The following is a 20,275-nucleotide window of genomic DNA, read 5'->3' as shown; positions in this document are numbered from 1 at the left end:
AAATATTTTAAATTATAATAAAATCCTGTTGCCCATTTTGTAATTAGATAAATAGAATTATAATGAGCTCAATAATTAGTGATTAATATGCCAAAATAATTTCATAAATTTATACATATTTCAAAATCTCTTTTAGTTTCATTGTCCTTAGAAATCCAGGAAAACCACTCAATTAATGGTCACTTCACTTTTCATTTTTATCAGACGCCATTCTTTTTGACTTTGAATCCTACTGAATATATCTTTCCCTGACCATTTTTGTTTAACTAAAAAGAAAAAAAATATTTTTCTTGGAAACAAAATGAAGTCTCAATTAACGCAATAGTAGGTGAAATGTCGCCTGAAATTTTAAATAGCTACAAATCCCCAAAAGGAAAACACATTAGCTTTAATACAGCTAGTACATAACAGAAATGAAAAGAGCTATTTTGGGAAAGCTAATGCAAGTAGAAAAATTGATTAAAGTATGCTCACTAAAAGTCCTGTCATCAACATTTTTATTAGTATACATTAGAATATAAATACATAACAATGTACCCTTTCTTATCACAGGTAGTCTTTTGCATAACTAAAATTTATGGTCAATATTTTATAAAATAAAACTAAAACTGTAAATTATCAGAAAAGGAGCAAAGGTATAGGAAAATAATACATTTTCTATAGAAGATAGTTACAATGAAAATCTATTACTTTCCTCTGTAACTCAATTTTACTAAATAAAGTTAACATGTATTATTCTGTGAACTGCTAAGAGAGCATAAACACGTGGCCCTTTCAAAAGACAGAGGTCAAAGACAATGTTATATTGATGTCATATATTGTTCTTAGTTCTTAACTGGAGTTGAGCTTCCTTTCATAGTCTTTTTTAGGTGGTGGTAATTTGGCAAGATTTTCATCAGGAAATCCAGCTGTAGTGTCTGGGGCTAAAAAGATAAGATAATTAAGAACTGACCAACAGAAAGCAAAGTCAAGAGTACCAGGCAGAAATGATTATCAGTAGGTCATGGAATTCCAGGTGATTATCACCTATGACTTATTTTTGCTTGCCTGTTTTTTTTTTTTTTAATTTACAACAAACATACATTAAGTTTGGTAATAAGAAAAACCAAGAGATTTTATATATAAAAATATATATATGATCCTGTTTTCAAACTTGCTTTTATACATTTCACCCTGGCCTCTAAAATGGTAAAAATTCCAATAAGACAACATAAGTAAAATACCTAGAGTACATTGCTTTCCACAAGACCTACACAACACATATCTGCGATACTCAACTGATCTTCATTTTCATATACCAGCTTTGCTCAAACTCCCCTCATTGTAAAACTTACTTGGAGGATACCTGTGAAAATATGGATTTGTTTAGGTCCTTGCCCTTATACCCTAGATACCTTGATTCCAAAGGTCTTGGAAACCCTTTTTCTAAATAAGGACCTCTACATGATCCTGTGATCACTGAAAAATGGAAAACAGTATTGCATACCATTGTGTATTAAACTTCAGGTATTCTTGCTTACTTTATTCTCATCTCCTTTTCCCAACTTTAGCTATGTATCCCTCTTTAATTCTTTTTATTGTCATGCACAAAGATAGTGAAAAAATACTAGATTGGTTCTTATTTCCTCTTTAGACACAGAAGTAATGCTTGCTTATGATAATAATAGTAATAATAAAAGCTAAACATAACAGAAATAGAATAATCCAGAAAGAACTGGAGTTTAAATTTTTGAAAAAATATAGCTAATAATCAGAGGCAAAGTGATAAATGTCTTGAATGTATTTTCTTTTGGAGGAATAGGAGGACACGGAGTAACTAAAGAAATAATTATTGAGTGTGCCAACCATTGAGGCTCCAAATTTCAATCAGAATGTCTTCTGTCCAAAAGAAGCTCTAAATGCCCTTTTCTCATTTGTCTCCTACTCTAACAAGAAACTCCAAATATGTACTCTTCATTACTCTTGGTTATTAGGAGGGGATAATTTATCATAAGCCAGGAAAATATCCAAATGCACTTGCATATTCGCAAGCTGTATTTATTTTCAAGCTAACTATGTTAGTAAACTAATAGATGGATCAAAGGTAGCTGTCCAGTATAAATTTAGTATGGTCACTTCTTACCCTCTAAGAGTGATATTTTAGGAGGAATCAATGTTTTTAAGGTTTGGTGATGCATCTTCAGTGAAAATGCATAAGACTAGGAATAATATCTCTGAATTTTCTTTTTTCATAATCCATTTGCCATTGTCATCTTTGTACATATATATATATTTTTTTATGCTCACAGCAACCGGTCTTCCTAGGTGGTCTCCCATCCAAGTACTAACCAGGCCTGGCCCTGCTTAGCTTCCGAGATCAGACGGGATCAGGCATGTTCAGGGTAGCATGGCTGTAGACATCTTTGTACATATTTTTGATATTAACTTAAAGACTTGAACAACTCCACTGCAAATAAATTCTAGTTTTAGGAATGTTTCTCTGATGTTTTATTTTAATCATCTGCTTTTAAAATAGTGAATTCACTGTACCATTAAAACAATTATGTAGCATTTTGGGAAAATTAGCAGCCCCAGAAAGAACTCTTTTTAAAAAGAAGTTCTAGTACCTGTGGTCGCTCAGTCTGCACTCGACGAAGGCAGTCTACACCATAGATCACTGTATTCTCAGGGATAACTTCGAACGTATTTAGGTTGCAACAAGCCCCAATGATGCAGCCACTTGTCAATATTACATTTCTGCCTACATATGCTGCAGTAAAGACATAGGAAAAATTACAATTTAAGACATCAAATAATTAGAACATTATTTTTCTCTAAGATGATTTAGGTATAAAAATGCAAATTGGCCTTAAGAAAAAAATTAACGAAAATACTTCATTTCTGAGTTTGTATAGCATAGTGGCGGGTCCAGATTGGTATTCAAAACAAGATCCTGCTGCTGATTAGTTGTATAACCTTGGGCAGTCACTATAAATTCTTGAAGCAAGTTAATCTATGAAATAAAGTCTACTCCACAGTTTGCTGAAAGTAATAAATCGGATAGTAAATGTAGAGTATTGAGCATATCTTTGACAAATAGTAAGTATACAATAAATAGAAAATGACAATGATGATGGTAATCATAATTGGTATTCCAAATTAAAATAAAAACCATTAAGTAAATTAAAAAAGTCTAATTTTATTGTTTAAAGAGAAGCATTTTCTTCTATGCCAGTCAGAACCAAGAAAGATAAAGCATTATGCTACAGAGGTGTCAATTTTCAGGTTCTTCCTGGACCTTTGTGGGACAAGCTCTTGGAGTTGCTTCCTAGTAGGAGTGGTGACTTTACGTGACCCCTGCCTGGTTGCATTTATGATAAATGGCTTACATTTGTTTCTGATTGGCTAGGGTAGTAGACCTGACATTAAAGAAAGCAAACTACTAGAGAAACTGATTTTCTTCTTTAATTTTACAATAACATTAATCAACTAAATTATCACTGACATTAGTATTTAGTAGAAGTCTTTTCTGAAACTTTCATTTGAACTTTATGACTTAATTCAATCCTGATTTAAACACACAAAGCTGAATTTTTAATTTAATGTATTAGATACATTACCAGATCGGGTTCCCTAAAGGTAAAGAATTAGTCTCACAACTACTTTAGTCCACTTCCAACCACAACTTCTTTCCAAGCACACCACTTAGCCATAGTTGGTACAGGCATACCCGCAGAAATATTGCAGATTTGGTTCCATGCCATTGCAATAAAGCGATTATTGTAATTAAGCAAGTCACATGAATTTTTAGTTTCCCAATGCATATAAAAAGTCATGTTTACATAATACCATATTCTATTAAGTGTGCATTAGCATTATGTCTAAACAACAATGTATCTACCTTAATTAAAAAACTTTATTACTAAAATTGCTAACCATCATCTACGCCTTCAGCAAATTGTAATCTTTTTGCTGAGGGTCTTGCCTTGATATTGATGAAAATGCACTACTGTGAAGTGTACGAAAGCAAAGTGCAACAAAACGGAGCATGCCTGTACTTAGGTTGTTTCCCAGACACCACAGAGAAAGGAGGCAATCTCTTTTCACAATAAAACTCGGAACTTAGCTTACCTTTTGATTCAATAACATTATTATCTCCCATTCTCATGGCTTGGGAATCTGTGAGCCAGAGTTAAGTAAACATTGTGAATATGTTCCTCTTTTCTCTCTGCTAATTCACTATGTCCTTACCCTGCACTGGGACAGAGGGCAGGGGTACGAGAAGGAACGCGCAAGCTCAGCCTGGCCAGAACTCCTTGTTCAGAGGAGTTGGAAAGTTTTAATCTTTAAATATAAATACCTCTAAGTATAAATAAATGACTTGTATGTTTTTTAAAGAAATAAGTACCTTATACCCCAATTCTATGAGCAACATATTTTCATAATTGTTTTAAGAAAATTAAAACTAGCTATCATACAATCACTTAAAGACTGTTAATGGTTTGAAATATCTTTGTATAAATATGTATAATTCCCTTTATATAACTGGGAATCAAACTATGTTAGCAGTTCACTTTATTTGGTTCCTTTATATGTGCAAGCATTATTCTGTACCATTAAAATCATTAAAAACATAATTTTAAATGACTGCTTAATGGTCCTAATAGTCCATTTTATGTTTTCTTTAACTATCTTGCTATTGTTAACCATTTAGATTTTTCTTCCTCTATTATAATAATGTTTTGCTGACACCATATAAAGATTTTACTATCTTTTTAGAGTACAAAACGAAACAAACAAAAGAACTGATGATACTCTGAAGGGGAAAAAAAAAACAAAGAATAAAATATTTTCATCATTTCCTTGTAGCCGACAACATATTGTCAACCTAAAACTATAGAGAAATCAAATGGACAGAGCTGTGGTTCTTAAATCAGGGCAGCAGCCAGGATTACTATTTTTGTGTCTATTGCCACTTAGTCATTGCTACCTGTCAACAAGTTGTAGCAACAGGACCAAAGTTGTACCTTCAAAATGGTGAGCTAAAGGTGTGTGTGTTTGTGTGTATGTGTGTGCTGTTTGTGTGCGTGCAAGTGTGTTTGAAAATGACACACTTCCTTTAATCTACTGGGTTATTCAATGGAAGAAAAAAAATTTTTTTATACATTGCAAGTCAAAGAGCTGGATGGCCAAGTCTTAAAAATGTAATTTATATATATGTAATGTATTTGATAGATAAATTATGACAATTTCTACCAAGGAGATATGGGTACTAAAAGATAGCTGGGAATGATTTATCTAAAATTACTGTAAAGGATACAACAGCCAACTTCAAAAACATTATTGGTGCCAATGATCATAGGTTTGGGCTCTGGATCTTCAGTGTCAGGGGTGATATTATCAGGGTGACTATAAAAAGAAGAGACAAATCATCAAAAAGTTAATGCAAGAGACAATTATCCTGTTTTAGCATTTGAGTTCATTCTCTCAATTTTACCTACATCAAGCTTAAAATATGTAACTACGTAAGTAATTTCTTAATCCAAGCGATTTATCCTGTATGCTAAAGAAGACTTGATTCTGATTTTAAAAAGAACTACTGAAATATAAAAAAAGTCATAGGTATGTACAGAAAGATAGCCTTCATTTATCTTTTATACTCAAAATCAAGAGAACTTCTCCAGGACAAGGTAAAAAGATACTGGCTATGACTTTTAGCTTGTTGAACTGGAATCAAATCACGCCTAAATTACAAATTTTCCATTCTTAATAATCATTTGAGATTATAAAACATAAACAGATATTCACATAAAATAATTATTTTATGCTGTTAGGTAGTTAGTTGAAATATTTGGAACATAAAATGTTTGTGGTCTAAGAAGAAGTCATTTTAAATGGTGATTTATCTCTGACAGTTGAGTTACAGCAAGATATGCTGTTGTTAATTGACTTATGCTAACAGTGCCAAAATATATTTTTAAAAGAAACTGCTTAATATAGTAAGAAACTCCCTAATCCTAAGTAAGCATTAAGATAAAAAAATCTCTTTATCAGTTAAATATTTTCCCAGGTCTTTGTTAAAAAATTCCATACATGGTTGCTATAAATTAGGTATAAGCTTGAACTTCCTGCCAAAATTTTATCTAGAGAGCTTTAAAAATGCTTATGAAAATTTCATAAGTATTACACTCTAGTTCACTAACATCATGTACATGGTTCTAACATTTTATTATTATTCTAATCTTTAAAGATTAAAAATTGCCTCTAGGGCTCCAGATTTTTCAAATATAATTCTGGGTGTTATCCCTACAAAGCATATGAAGATATAGGTCAAAGTACAGTTCATGAGTCTGAGCATGCATAATAGCATTTCAGCCAGAACCAAGAAATCCAACCAAAAGACTCTTCAGGGTGGTCAGCACAGCACAGGGACATTTGGGGTACTTGGGAAATGTTTGCTTAAGGAACGGAGAAGGTAGAACTATGTAAGGGGAAGATCACCCGACTGAGTGTCGGAAAGTCTGGTCAGCCACCAATGAGCTACCTCACCTTGGACAAGTCTCTCCACTCAGCTGGTCTTTGGTTTCCTCATTTACTAGTTACTTGCATTGAAAAAGATCCTTAATGCTTCTCCAGTTCTAAAACAATGGGCTTTGCAGATGTCAGTTATAAAAGGTTCCTATAGTTAGCCATAATTAATAAAAACACTATATGTGGCACTCAGTTCAGAGTAGTTGTAAGAGTCTTACTCACGCATTTATAATAAGCGCCTGTTCTTCTATCAGGTTACCTTCACCAATAACTATTGGCCCGGCTTCCGCAATAATTCGTGCTTTAGGGTGGACCACTGTTCTAGGTCCTGTTAAAAGTATGGTGAAAAGAAATTATTGGTTGAGGCTAAGCTTCCCACAGGAGGGCAGGAGGTGACCAAGGGGGGGGGGGCAAGGCTGTTGAGAGGAACGTTTTCTAAAGTATGTGCCAGGCACCACACAAAGCACTTCACAAATATTATCTCCTCAGCTGTTATCATTAGTAGTTAATGCCAAATCTCAAACCAAGGTGAGTGGAGACAGACAGCACAGGCTTAGGAGCCAGACAGCCCTGGCTCACCCTCTATTTTGAAGCCTCTGTTATCTCAGCAGTGAAATGGAGATGGTGATAATACCAGTCTTGCAGGGTTGCTGTAAGGATCAGATGAGATAATGTTTGTAGACCCAGTATTCTGGCACATAGTTGGCAATAAAAATTAACTCCCTTCCTTTCCTTCATATAAAAGTAAGGGTGTCTTTGCTTACAATTCTGGTGCTTTCTTATGCTAGTGAACCAGCTAACTTTCTTATGCTAGTGTACTACAGGGTTAGTCTTTTTATTAAATGATTAAGAATGGAATATGGGTGGGCAAAAGTCAGAAATTATAGAAAACTAGCCTCAGCTTTGTTACTTTGTTACTATCACTGTTAACAAGCTTACTCATGGGAGGAGGCAGAGCTTCCCTTATCTGAAGAAGGATGTGATATTTAACCAGTTAAAGTTAGAAAAAGGTGAAAGAGACACAGTGGGAGGAGCTAAGTGTGATCACTGGGGTCCTGAGACTCTGATATAGGGGGACCTGACGCAATGACTCCAATCTCAAATGTCTCATCACATCCACTTCATGATCAGACTAGTGGAGGCGGTGCATTGCCTAAACACAGATTCTGGAATGCTAACACATTCCCTCTCCCAGCTTTTATTTACCCACAGTCCCAGAATTCTGGTGATAATGAAACCACTGATGAGAAAACATAACCTCATTTTAGCCTCTCCCTCCAACACACACTCTGCCCACCCCCAACAGCAAGGCTAGTTTTACTGGTAAACCAGAAGACAGGAAGTAACTGGCTCCAAAAGTAAGAGAGGGTGGGTAGAAGTACTGACAGAAGTGGGGAAGGAATCAGGAAGATGACATAGACCATTAAATTAAATTTTATAAGTTGTTAAATTATTCAGAAATCATTATCTGCTTCTGACAGGCAAGACACAGCACTGTATGTTATGAGAAACAAAGACATATATGCTATTTTTGCCCTTTGAACTTGTTATCTTAAAAACTGGGACTACTTCACGCACTCACTAGCAAGTGAACTAAAATAATAATGAGATGCCCCTGCTGCCCAGGGAATTGGAAGGAACTTCAGTGAAGCTTATTTTTTCCTAACAATGAAGAGCTGAGTACTGATAAGGGGCTGGGGATGGAATGGGGAGGCTTAAACAGGATGCATAGTCAAAGGACGTACAGTTTGGTAAGAAATGACATAAGAGTGGCTGTGTTGTTTCTGTCACATCTGGCTCCCCAAATCTTCAGCTGCTAAAGTAAAATTTCCCCAGCAAATTCTCCTATTCAGGATAGCAGATCTCAGGATAGAAGACAGGATCTCTCAGTTCCTTGGGGAGCTTCTCAACTTGACCATGAGTGTGAACAAGTGTGCCTTTTTTTCTTTGTTAAAATAATACACAGACACATAATTTATAAAATAAATATATGTTCATTATGACAACTTTAAATGAAGCAAAAAGTATGAAGATCCTGTCATGCTAATCCCATTCCCTAGAGGTAACTATTCTTGAGAGTCTGAAGTATATTATTCCAGACTTAAATACTACTGTATATAAACTATATCTCACCTAAAGGTTAAAAAACAAATTCAACTTGAAGGAGAAAAAAATATGGATTACAAATACTTTTTTAAAACTAAGGAATAGTACTTACTATTCTGTAATTTGCTTTTTTCACCTAATAAGTCATGGTCATTTTTCCATATAAGTACATCTAGATAGATATTCTTTTTAATGGCTGAATAGTATTTCAGTCACGTCATATTAATATATCATAATTTATTTAACTAATCCTTTAATAATGGCCATTAGATGTTACCACTTTGCCCGGAGAGGTGCTAAACAATGCTGAAACAAACACTGGGTTCCTTTGAAATGAGGTATTTCTTACGGGTCTTCCAGCTGTGTGAACCAATTTATATCTGAGGTTTGTACACTAGGTTTACATTTTACTACAAAACCTTCTATGATAAAGGTACATAATCTTTCTATATGTGGTTCTTTGTACTTAAAGTCCCAGCTAGCACCTTGCCGCTTGTCTAGAAAGTCTAGACTCTGGCCTCTATCACTTAAAGTCTACGTGCTTAATCTCTCAAAAGACTGTTTTCTCATCTATAAAAAGATGAGATCTATAACAATCTACCTCATTGGGTTGAAGTGTGTATTATAGGAAATAATGTCTGAAAGGGCAATAATGGGGTCTGGTCCATAGTTCTCAAAAATGGAGGTTCATTATCTGACGTGAAGAGCTAACAAATAACTTCATAATAGTAAGCAAAATAACTCCTTCTGGTCTGAGATATAGAAGTAAGGGTGCTTTACTCCTCTACTCAGGTTATCAGGGTATTACCACCTTTTAATCAGGGGGAAATTTCCACCCCTTTTTGTAAAAAAGAAAAAAATAATAATAAAGGTAACGTCCACACTAGAATGAAAAATCTTAGGACAAAGAGATCATAATGGCTGTGATAAAAACAGATACTTTACCACTGCTAGATAAGTAGCCAGAGGTACTATATATTTTACTGGTCCTAAAGCTGTAGTTTTTGACAAGCAAACTTGCAAGAAGCTACCTCAGAATGGACCAATAAGACAAAGTTAGCACTGGGGACCTGTGTTTCTTTAAAAGTTGCTCTAAAATATCCCTTTCAAAACAACTGATATTTTCATTTTTCCCTTTCAAAAATGATACAATACGTTAATTATAGAAAAAAAGATAAACGCAAATTTAAAAAAAATTAAACAAATCTCAAATCTCATATCATCTTACACTCTATTTTAAAATAATGCCTGAGCTATTCTAACCAAGAGCTTTCTTATTCTTATCATTATTTTTATCATTATTACGTATTTAGTAAATAATTGGAAAACTCCTAGTTACAAATCTGAGGGCCTTGTCCTGGTAGGTAAAGTATTATCAACAATTTGCGAGAGACTTGTGCTTGAGACACCACCTCCACCTGGTGGCAGCGCTGCCAAATTACAAGCCCTGGCGTTTGGGACTGAAAAACAGGTGAAGCTATCAACTTTGAGTTGTGAAGTAACAGCAAATGTCATGAACGCCAACAAACTGCATAGTTCCCGTAAACCTCTTGTGGGTCTTTTACAAATACAGACTAAAGAGGTCAGAATACATGTACTTCAGTAAAGGTGACTGCTAAAATTTTAGTTTGGTGAACTTTGTCTCCGCATGCTTGCGTGCTAGAGGTCAGCACTGGACCGAGGCAGTGGACAGTAACCTGAAATGTGGGCACAGCCTGCTCTGTGCTTTTCTAAATTCTATTTTACCTAGAATGGGTCTAAAGTCAAACCAAGTTTAAGGAGCTTGAGGTTAAAATACTTTAAAAACTAAAATCTGTCACCATGGAAAGTTTTTTTTATAGGCTGTTGTTGTGAACCTTCTTGGGGCTCTTTCTGGCACAGCAATTTGAATATTTTCTTACCAAATGTGCTGAAACCCTATTTGGCTTATCTCCTTGTTTGGATAAATGTGTCTAAAGTTGGAGCTGGCTTACTGGCTGATGAATTATTTTTCTAACGGGTTGGCTAGGCTTGATGCAACATAGCCAGAAAGACATTCCTTGTATCAAATTTTCATTCCTCTCATTTGGTAAAGGACATTTTTCCTCTCTATCTTTGCCACAGAAAGCAATCTTTGTGTACATTTTCATATATCAATAAATAGTTCAAAAAGCCACAAGCTCTCTTGAAAATTAAAACAATTCCTCTGACCTGTAAGCTGAAGTACCTATAAGAACTGCTTTATAGTCCATGAATTACTCAAGTCAAAGCCGTTGTTCTGTCTTACTGAAAAAGATTTCCACAACAAAAGGGAAGCTTTTGATCTATATTAAAAACCCTAATGGAGAGAAAGACAGAATAAGTGGGACAAAGTGCTTCCATCACAAAGCCTTTCCATTGTGCCAAGTTCTGCCTTCATATTACGATGTCCCAACCAAGCCCAGTCCTGACACCAGAAGACTGACTGCCTTTTACCCTATAGTGGAACTACAGGACTGTGCTTAAAGGTACCTTCCTGAATTGGTTTCAGCATTCAAAACAGAATGAATCAAGGCAGCCTAAGTAAAAACAGGCTTGATACCATGAAAGCTTATTTACCCAAATTATAATTAACAAGAGAGCTTTTATTTTTCCCAAGATCTGTTTCTTAGCAGCTTCTAATGAAGGGGCTCCAGCAGAACCTCAAGTTATGTGGTTCCTGGTTAAGAAAAATAGTTCATAGCTTCAGACTAGTTTCTTTGTTAAATCAAATACCTGGTTTTCTAGGAAAATAGAAGGTTGAGTTTACCCACAAAGTTCAACTACACTGAAACACAGCAAAGGAAAAAATTACTTTCTTCTCAAAATATTTCAGAATGAATAGTTGGGTAAAAGTATAACCAACTAGGGGATGAAAAGTTATGCATGACATCCTGGAAAATCTAATATTTAAACTACATTTAAATTTACTGCTGCTTAACTCAGAAAACAGCTTATTAAGTGATCAAATCTCCATATTCATAGCATAAGAGAGAAAAGCTTAAATTAATTATTCTGGTAAATTAATAGAAAAAACAGAAACAATAAAAGTCATAAAGTGAGAAATAAAACACGGTGGGGAGAGCAAGTTTTAATTAGATAACTTATTTCTACTCTGTGCTTTGATTTAACTTTATATCTCCCAGGAGCTTTTTTATCTGATACATCAGGAAAATGCATTAAATAGTAGCCAAAAGGTGAGAGATATTTTATACCAAATATAACAATGATAGAAATGACTACCTAAATATCAGTTCTGGAACATTTCCATATTTATATATATAATTAGAGATTTTAAAAAAATGTATATTAAAAATGAGATAAGAATTGTGGAAGTCAGAACACTGGGTAACTATATCACTTCTGAATCTTTTCCTTAATTTTCAAAGTTGAGATGTTTCTGTAAAGTATTTGAGCAAATTTTCTTGTTTTAAAAACTGGGTCAAAAATAAATACAACAAATATTTAGATACATTTTTTTTTAATGGTTACTTCTTATGTTATAATCCATCACTGAAAATATGTGTTGAACTGTCATTTTATATTTTAACTATCAGAGTTGTACCCTTATCAGCTAGTGGACAAATACTGCATGAAAACATTTAATCACACATTGACTTACATAATTCTGACATTTAGGGAAAGTATGAGGATAATAGGGATAAAGAAAAGGGGAGGAGCACAAAGTAGTGAAAGACAAAGGGGGAAACAGGAAACAGAGTGCTGATTCCTGATACCCTCAGGCCTCAATCCTACACAGTGGTCCAGCGATTGAGCTTTTCTTTTCACAGGATAAGCCTTTACTGCTACTCTAGAAAAGCTTCTGCAAGTCTAACAGGAGTTATTTCAAATCTGAGATACACGCACAAACACATATAGGTATAACTGTGTGTACATTTATGCCTGTAGAGGTAGCTATACTATTATATAGTAGACATTATATACTTATCATTTAAAATGGAGAAGTAGAAAGAAATGAAAAGTCAGTCTAGTTCGCTATATTACTTTAGAGCTACTTTCCTTCCAATTATAGAATACCTTGTGAGCTAATCTTAGATGTTATTCCTTGAATCATGATGAAAATCATAAAAATACCAGAATAAAAATAATGCAGAAGAACATTCTGATAAACATGTGGCCATGATAATTTTTCCTCATAAAAAGTTTGCAAGTGGTTGAAGAGTTAAGAGAGTTAACACAGCACTGAAAAGAAATAAGGTCACCTTCTAAACTTTAAAAGTGTGTCAATGTAAAATAATTAAATAAATACAACCTGGCAGATTCCTAATGATGTTCCATAATACTGGCACAATCATCACTGGTTTTATAAGACATGATGCCTAAAGTGGTTGAAAATTAAGACTTATCTAAAATATACATTTTTTTTTTTCTTTCTATTAAAGACACTGTTAGTGTAAGGGAGCAAGGCATATTTTCTCTCTGAAAGCATACTTAGTTCACTGAAAGCTCTACTCTGGTAACATAGAGCTGCTTATAAGGATGGGCTCACATTAATAAAGCTATAAGGGGACTATATCCAGTGAAATCATATGTAAAAGAACTGGGTAAAATGTGAATTGGGGCAACTTAATCACATTCATATAAGCAAAGTGCCACGTGTTAAACTGTTCCTTTTTTTTAAATGTTGGACTTGACCTCTAGCAAGGCCATGCTGATAAGATTTAATATATGATTAGCTAACTTTATTGAATGCTTATTATGTGTTAGGTTTTAGGCAATCACTTTCACAAATATTCTCTTATTTAATCCTTCAAAAACTTAGGAGGTAGGCACTCATATTTTATATGTGACAGTAATTGCTAACTGCCACTGCATATTCATTCTTCCCTTATCCTTGTAACAAAATGCTATTTTACTGATGGCAAAAATGCGCTCAGTTAAGGATACATTTCCCAGACTTCCCTGAAGCTATGTGTCCATGAGACTAAGCTGAAGTAATCAGAAAGACAAAAAAGGGCTGTGTAGAACTTTCAGGAAGTCTACTTAAGGGGAGCTGACTCAGCTGGGAGGTACGCCTTTTTGATTCCACTCCTTCCTTTTCTTATCCAAGGTCACACTTGATGCTCCAGCCATCACATCAAGTCTGGAACTCCTGGACAGTCAATTGACCATCCCTGAATTGCCTAGCTCCAGACTTTTTATATAAGAAAATAAACCTTTGCATGTTTAAGCCACTCTTATTTGCAGCTGAACTGATTCCTGATGTCCACATTTACAAAGATGGAGAAAAGGAAGGTCAGTGAAGTTAAGTAATGTAGCCAAAGTAACCCAGCAGGTAAAGAACAAGGATGCTAACTCAAGTCTATCAGACTTTATGGTCCAGACTTAATAAATACCCAGTAGAATGCAAGCTCCTCAAAGGCAGTACATTCTTCTGCTACGTTCACTCTTGTGTCCCTAGTGTTAGCACAGTGCCTGGTACACAGTAGGTATACAATAGATGTTCCTCGAACAAATGAATAATTTTATTATATTGCCTCATTAGTTTATCAGATAGAAGTTTAAATATAGACTCCATCACATTACATTCTTTTAGAAATATTAAACACGTATAGGAGAAAATAGATTGTTTTGTCAATAAAATTAGGACATCAGTGGAAAAGGCAAATGTAATAGTTAATTGGTTTAAAGCACAGAAATTAAATCACATCAACTCTTGAGAAATAACACTAATGAACTATTTTCTTACCTATAGTTACATCACCTTTGATTTCACTTTCTACACACACAACTGCTCCAGGAGCAATCTTCACACTGTAGGAAGAAAAAGGTAACATTTATCATGGGTAAGGTTTAAAAAATATTGTTATGGAAGCTATTCTGACACTGCAATGAAAAAAAGGCTAAGAAAAAAAACTGATGGAAAAGTGCAAAGTAAACTGTAAGAGGGTAAGGTTTAATATAAACTTCTCAAGTGGCATACTCTCCATTAGGCTAAAATCATATATGATGCCTTATTACAATTATTGGGGGGGGAAAAGAGACTTTGGATCCTTTACTTTTAACATCAGCATTGTTTCTAAATACCAAAAAGCAGAAAACAAGGTAGATATCCATTAGTAGGGGACAATTTAATGAGTTATAGTATACTATAAAGAGAATAAATAATCCTTTAGTAGCGATTTAGAATGATCTCCAGGCTAAATGAAGTCAAAAAAGCAAAGCCAGAAAATGGACAGTGTATATAATATGCCACTATTTTTGTAGAATAGAAGGAAAAGAATGTACATTCAAATTATTTAACAACCAGCAAGGTAATATTAATACAGAATTCAGTGTAATGTACAAAAGTTCCTATTTATTTTCTAACTATATATAAAACTGCTTATCAAGTGATACAAATTAATCCAGATTGTTCAAAACATCAATAATTCCTAAATTTATTGATGCTTTTTGATATTCCACAGTGATCCTTTGTCAAACACAGCTGAATCTAGCTAAATGCTGAGCCATGAGACAACATGAACTGTATCAAATGACTTCCCCATTAAATTGACAGTCATTAAGTAACTTGTTCTCATTAAGTAAAGAATTTTTCTTAGTAGTTAATGATATTATGGTGATAGTATTAACTCTCAACTTCCATGATATAATACCATTTCAGATATTTTGACTATAATTCTATTTGGACTTTTCAAACTTTTGATTTCTCATTGTTCATTGCTAGTATATAGAAACACAACAATTTGTCTATTGACCTTGTATCCAGTGCCCTTGCTAAGCAATCCAATTTGTTCAAGTAAAATCTTTCTAGATTTTCTGGAATTTTCCATGTCAACAATTTTGTTGTCTGTGACTGAAGACAGTTTTATTTCTTCTTTTCCAATTTGTATGCATATTATTTCTTGTTTTATTGCTCTGGCCGATTTCCAATATGATATTACATAAGAGTGATGAAGCCAGACATCCTTGCCTTGTTCTAAGAGCTTTGTAAGATCAACAAAACGTATCAAATTATCTTCCATGAATTTAGCCTTTCAATAAATTATTAAAATTTGTATGTGAAACAGTGGAAGCTTTGTTGACACAAATGTCACTCTCTTGATTTATAAATTTTCCAAGAAGTTTTTTTCTCATTTCGGCAAATATGTTTTACAACCGGAAAGGACCAGAAATCTAGAGTACAATGATTCACTCATATAAATATTATTTTCTTAAGTTCTATAAATATTCATGCACGAAAATATGTGCTTATTTTTAACTTATAGTAGATAGTATAAAATATTTAAAGATATTTTCTATTTGCTTTCCATGCCTTTTTTGGACACTCCTTTAACTTAAAAAATTGTTATTGCAAGGTCTTATTTTTTTTTAATGTTTTACTGTGAAAGATTCATGTTTTTTAAATGTCCTAAATGATTGCAAATTTTCATTATATGTAACATGTACTTACATAAGACTTGCTCACTGTTCTAATAAAATAAAGTGTTTAGCACATTCAGTTTTTCTAACTTTTGAGCATCATTTGCAACTAATGCAATGAGTATAGCTATACTAGTATGTAACTGCTGAATATGTTTTTGTTTAAATATTTCCAAATTAGCGCTGAAAGAATTGTTAAGAACCTAATAATATTCACTGCCTTCAGAGAGAGGAGCTGGACAGCAGGGACGAAAGAGTGGATAGATTTTTTTTTTTTCAATAAATACCATTTTTTAATCATTTGCATTTCGAATAACACAAATACATCCCCCCTCAATAAATAAATAAATAGATAAATAAATAAATAAATAAATAAAACAAAAAGATCAATAAAATTTTCTTAAGGCAAAGTGCCAAAGAGGTCCTGGACACAATCCCATAAGCAGGGTGAATTTTTATTCATTTTTCCTTAAAATATCTCTCTCAAATAATGATTCCAAGCATCTTCCTCCTTCGATTTTATTTATCTAAAAAATACTTTCTTGTAATAAGATCTTAAGTATCATTTAATGAAAATTAGACCCCATGGTTTCCCTTTAAATCATTTTTTTTATTCTTTAAATCATTTTCTGCCATTGCTTTGGCAACAATCCTCTTTAATCAAGTATAAAATTATTATTATTCATTAGTATTACTTCTGATTAATTTCAATCTTCAAACAAATGACCTGCTATCACAAATATAACTCTATTATGCCATATTCACAAGGGTATTGATTATAGTATTTTTTGACCAGTGTTTATAAATGTTTTGTCACATTATACCTAGGATGCTTAATACTGTACTAGCAGAAACATGACACAAGTCAGTAAGAAATGAAAATATGTGTTATGAAATACATGTGAATACTTAGAATATTTAAAATGGTTCTATTCTGGCCCATTTCTTATATTAGTTCGTCTGGGGTGATGAGGAGATCTTGTTTTACTACTTATAATAGCTATCCATGATGATGCAGCTATAATTTCACCAAGACACTAGGACACTTCTGGTGGCACTGTTCAGACACCTCTTTGAAAACACTGTACCAATGTTCATCAGGAAGCATAAAAATATTCATAATGTTTGACCTAGAAAATAGAACAAAATGCAAAAAAAATAGAAAATAGGAGAGAAAATGCAAGAAAATTAGAAGAGCAATACATGAGGTTTCAAATTCAAATAAAAGAAATCTCAAAAGGAGAAAAAGAGAAATATTTATGGTGAAAACTATCAGAGAATAATATGCAAAAGACCCATGCATAATTATCCTAAAGCCAATCATCTCTTTTCTGTTAGTTGAAAGTTTCCTGGAAACATTCTGTCATTCTGGATATTTTTCCAGTGACAAATCAATCAATGCTGTCCTTGAATGTATCACCATTTGTAACATCATTTAGAAATTTGCAAATACTATGGAAAAGATCCTTAAAGTTTCAGACCCCCACAAAAAAGTTACACATTGAAGGAAAAAATAATCAGAATGGCATCAGATTCCTCAATAGCAATACTGGATGCTAAAAGACCCGAAGACAAATCCTACAGAACTCTTAGGGAAAACTATGTTCAAACTAGAGCTATTTATCTAGCAAAACCAGCAATCAAGCATGGAGGGAAAATAAAGGCATTTTCAGACTTGTAAGGACTTCAAGAAAAATAATCTCCTATATATTCTTTATTAGGAAGTTGCCAAAGGACGTACCTAGCTAAATAAAAATAAACCAACGACAAAACAGATTCTAGAAACAGAGGCTCTAGCCTGCAAGGATGGAGGGAAACATCAGAACATTAACTGTGCATCAGCCTTAGAGAGCAAAGATGATAGGGAGCTTCAAGAAGAAGATCTCCAAAGGGATAAAAGAAAGATTATGTGAGGATCATTTGAAAAAATATATATTACTAGCATCTGACATATCTGTTGGAAGATCTGAAAAAATATCTCAATTGGTTCATAGAAAAAGAAAGAAATAAATGAAGTTATTCTGTTAAATTTTAGAACAATTCAGTTTGAGGAGTCCATGCGAAATTCAGGAGAAAGACCTAGCAAGCAATTGAAAGCACCAATCTGGATCTCGAGAGAGTTCTAAACCAGAAATATAGCAGAGTCAGCAGGATTCAAACTCTTTAAAATATCTCTCCATTTTTCATATTCTAGAATCCCCCCAAAAAATAAGAAAAAAAAGAAAAAAAATAGAATCCCCCCAAATATTCCTTCATATAAATGCAAAGTAATACCAAAAGTACTTTTAAAATTGCATCAGCTAAAGAAAATACATACACAAAATTTTCTTCTACAAATTTCAGTGAAACTTCCTACGATGAAGTAATTTTAAAGCTCTAACCCAAAAGAATATACCTCCAACAAAAAACTAATACCTAGGTTTATCTTCAAGAAATGTTTGTGAGATTAGATACAGCTACATGTGTTTCCATTGTTTTGACATGCACTCGCAAAGCTTAAATTAATAAAATCCTAAAAATGACCTGACCCATCTGGGTTACTATGTGTCATTTGACTGCTGAAATCACAGAAAACATATAACCTTTCTACTGAGTAGAAGAAAGAAAACTTTAGTAACATGAAACAGAAAGCAGAAAATGATCCAACGCTCTCATTTTATAGGCGAGAAAACTGAAGCCCAGAGACTAGAAATTTCTTGAAGCAAAGTTTGTTCCTGGGGCATAATTATCCTAAAGCCAATCATCTCTTTTCTGTTAGTTGAAAGTTTCCTGGAAACATTCTGTCATTCTGGATATTTTTCCAGTGACAAATCAATCAATGCTGTCCTTGAATGTATCACCATTTGTAAATGCAATTTCTCAAACGCTTCTCATTATTAAGCCCCAGTCAACTAAATTAGGTTTTATAAAATACCCCTTGTTTTAGACCTTATTTCATATTCCAACTTTCCATTCCCTCAGTCTCCCTCTCTCACTATGACTTTTTATGAAAAGAGTATTATGTAACATTTAACTTGTCCTGGATAAACAAGAATAGGAGCGATTCACCGTGCCTCTCAGTCTTCAGCTTTATGCCTAAGGGAGAGGCCCCAGGGAGAGTTTGTTTCCCAATCGGCAAGCGTCTCCACGAGCCAGGAAATAACTGAATTCACCACTAAAACAATTAAAACGTTATCTAAACATCCTCTACACTCCACTCCTCTGAGTGGTAGGTGATTGGGGGAGCAGTCAACAGTATCTTCATCTCCACTGTACACTACTGTATACAGTACATAATCATAGTAGATCCATTCCTCTGTAGCTTGTGAAAAAAGATTACAGGTACCTGCCTAAGCAGAATAAAAATCTAAATTTTATTTTATGGCATCCGAAACAATGTCGGTTTTCTTTTTCAAAAAGTATCAGCAGGGGGTGCTCAATTCTACTGCTTTTGGAAATAATTTAACTTAAGCATTTCTCTCATCCAAGCCGTTCCTGTCCACCAACGACACAGTTCCTAAACAATGAAGACTGCTGGAGGAGAAACCACAATTCCTGTCCTCACATATTTACAAAGGAGCCTGTCCACGCTGGGCAGAATGTATCAAAACAGTTTAGTCCAGGCGCGGCCCCCTTTTTGACAAGAGACAGTAAAAGAGTTTACACAAATAGACACCACCGACAACAGGTAGGAAGGGACGGGGGTGAGGCAAACACTAAAGTGAATGTCTGGGAACATACAGCAGAGAACGCAGCTATGAGCCGTCGGCGAACAGCCGCACCCAGCGAGCAGAATGGAAGAGGCGACGCATTCTGACCTCCCAGCAACACCGTGAGACCCCTTACGCGCAGGCGCGCCGCGGGAGGACGGCAAAGTGGGACTGCGATGAAAGGAAAAAAACCCTCCGGCACTGGTTCCGCATCCCTTCTCAGGCCTCCCTACCCCCCTTTTGTCGCCTCCTGCCTCAGCAGAAGCCAGACCTGGGCTTAAGGAACCAATAAGGCCGAGTGCCAGAGATAAGACACCATCTCGGTCCTGACCATTGGCGACCAGGAACAGGTTCCACCTCTGCAGCGTTGAGAATAGGCTTTTCTCAAACAGACCCACCTCTTTTGAATCTTCTCCGCCATGGTTTGGCCCGGGTCTCCAATTGGAGCCGAGATCGACACAACCGCCTGAGTAAAGCGATGATCTCTACAAGCGATTGGAGCGCCTGGCAGGATTGGAAGAGGGCGGGGGCGGGGCCTGCCCGTGGGGCGGGGCCAGGGTGGGGCCTGTTCGCGGGGGCGGGGCGGGGCC

General features: G+C 34.7%; 1 protein-coding gene and 1 pseudogene across 1 annotated transcript; both read right to left on the bottom strand.

Annotated features, from left to right (window-relative positions):
* Positions 1-480: 480 nt before the first annotated feature.
* Positions 481-20,196, bottom strand: DCTN6 (dynactin subunit 6). The gene is made up of 7 exons (XM_036228707.1): positions 20,084-20,196; positions 14,324-14,388; positions 6,733-6,838; positions 5,300-5,388; positions 4,111-4,158; positions 2,607-2,749; positions 481-923 (listed from the first exon to the last, which is right to left on the bottom strand). Exons 1-7 carry the CDS (start codon positions 20,104-20,106, stop codon positions 825-827), a joined length of 573 nt encoding a protein of 190 aa, XP_036084600.1. The 5' UTR covers positions 20,107-20,196; the 3' UTR covers positions 481-824.
* Positions 2,280-2,398, bottom strand: LOC118609413 (annotated as a pseudogene).
* Positions 20,197-20,275: the final 79 nt, after the last annotated feature.

Source organism: Rousettus aegyptiacus, unplaced genomic scaffold, assembly GCF_014176215.1.
Source record: "Rousettus aegyptiacus isolate mRouAeg1 unplaced genomic scaffold, mRouAeg1.p scaffold_m13_p_11, whole genome shotgun sequence".
Taxonomy (NCBI): Eukaryota; Metazoa; Chordata; class Mammalia; order Chiroptera; family Pteropodidae; genus Rousettus; species Rousettus aegyptiacus.
This window is presented reverse-complemented; position numbering and strand designations above follow the sequence as displayed.

Excerpts from the sequence above, each read along its gene's own strand:
- DCTN6 (XM_036228707.1), bottom strand. The coding sequence starts at position 20,106 with ATGGCGGAGAAGATTCAAAAGAG. Across the intron at positions 4,159-5,299 it reads TGTTTTTGAAGTTGGCTGTT|ATTCCCAAGCCATGAGAATG; the intron begins GTATCCTTTACA and ends TCTGGCTCACAG. Across the intron at positions 924-2,606 it reads TGCAGACTGAGCGACCACAG|CCCCAGACACTACAGCTGGA; the intron begins GTACTAGAACTT and ends TTATCTTTTTAG.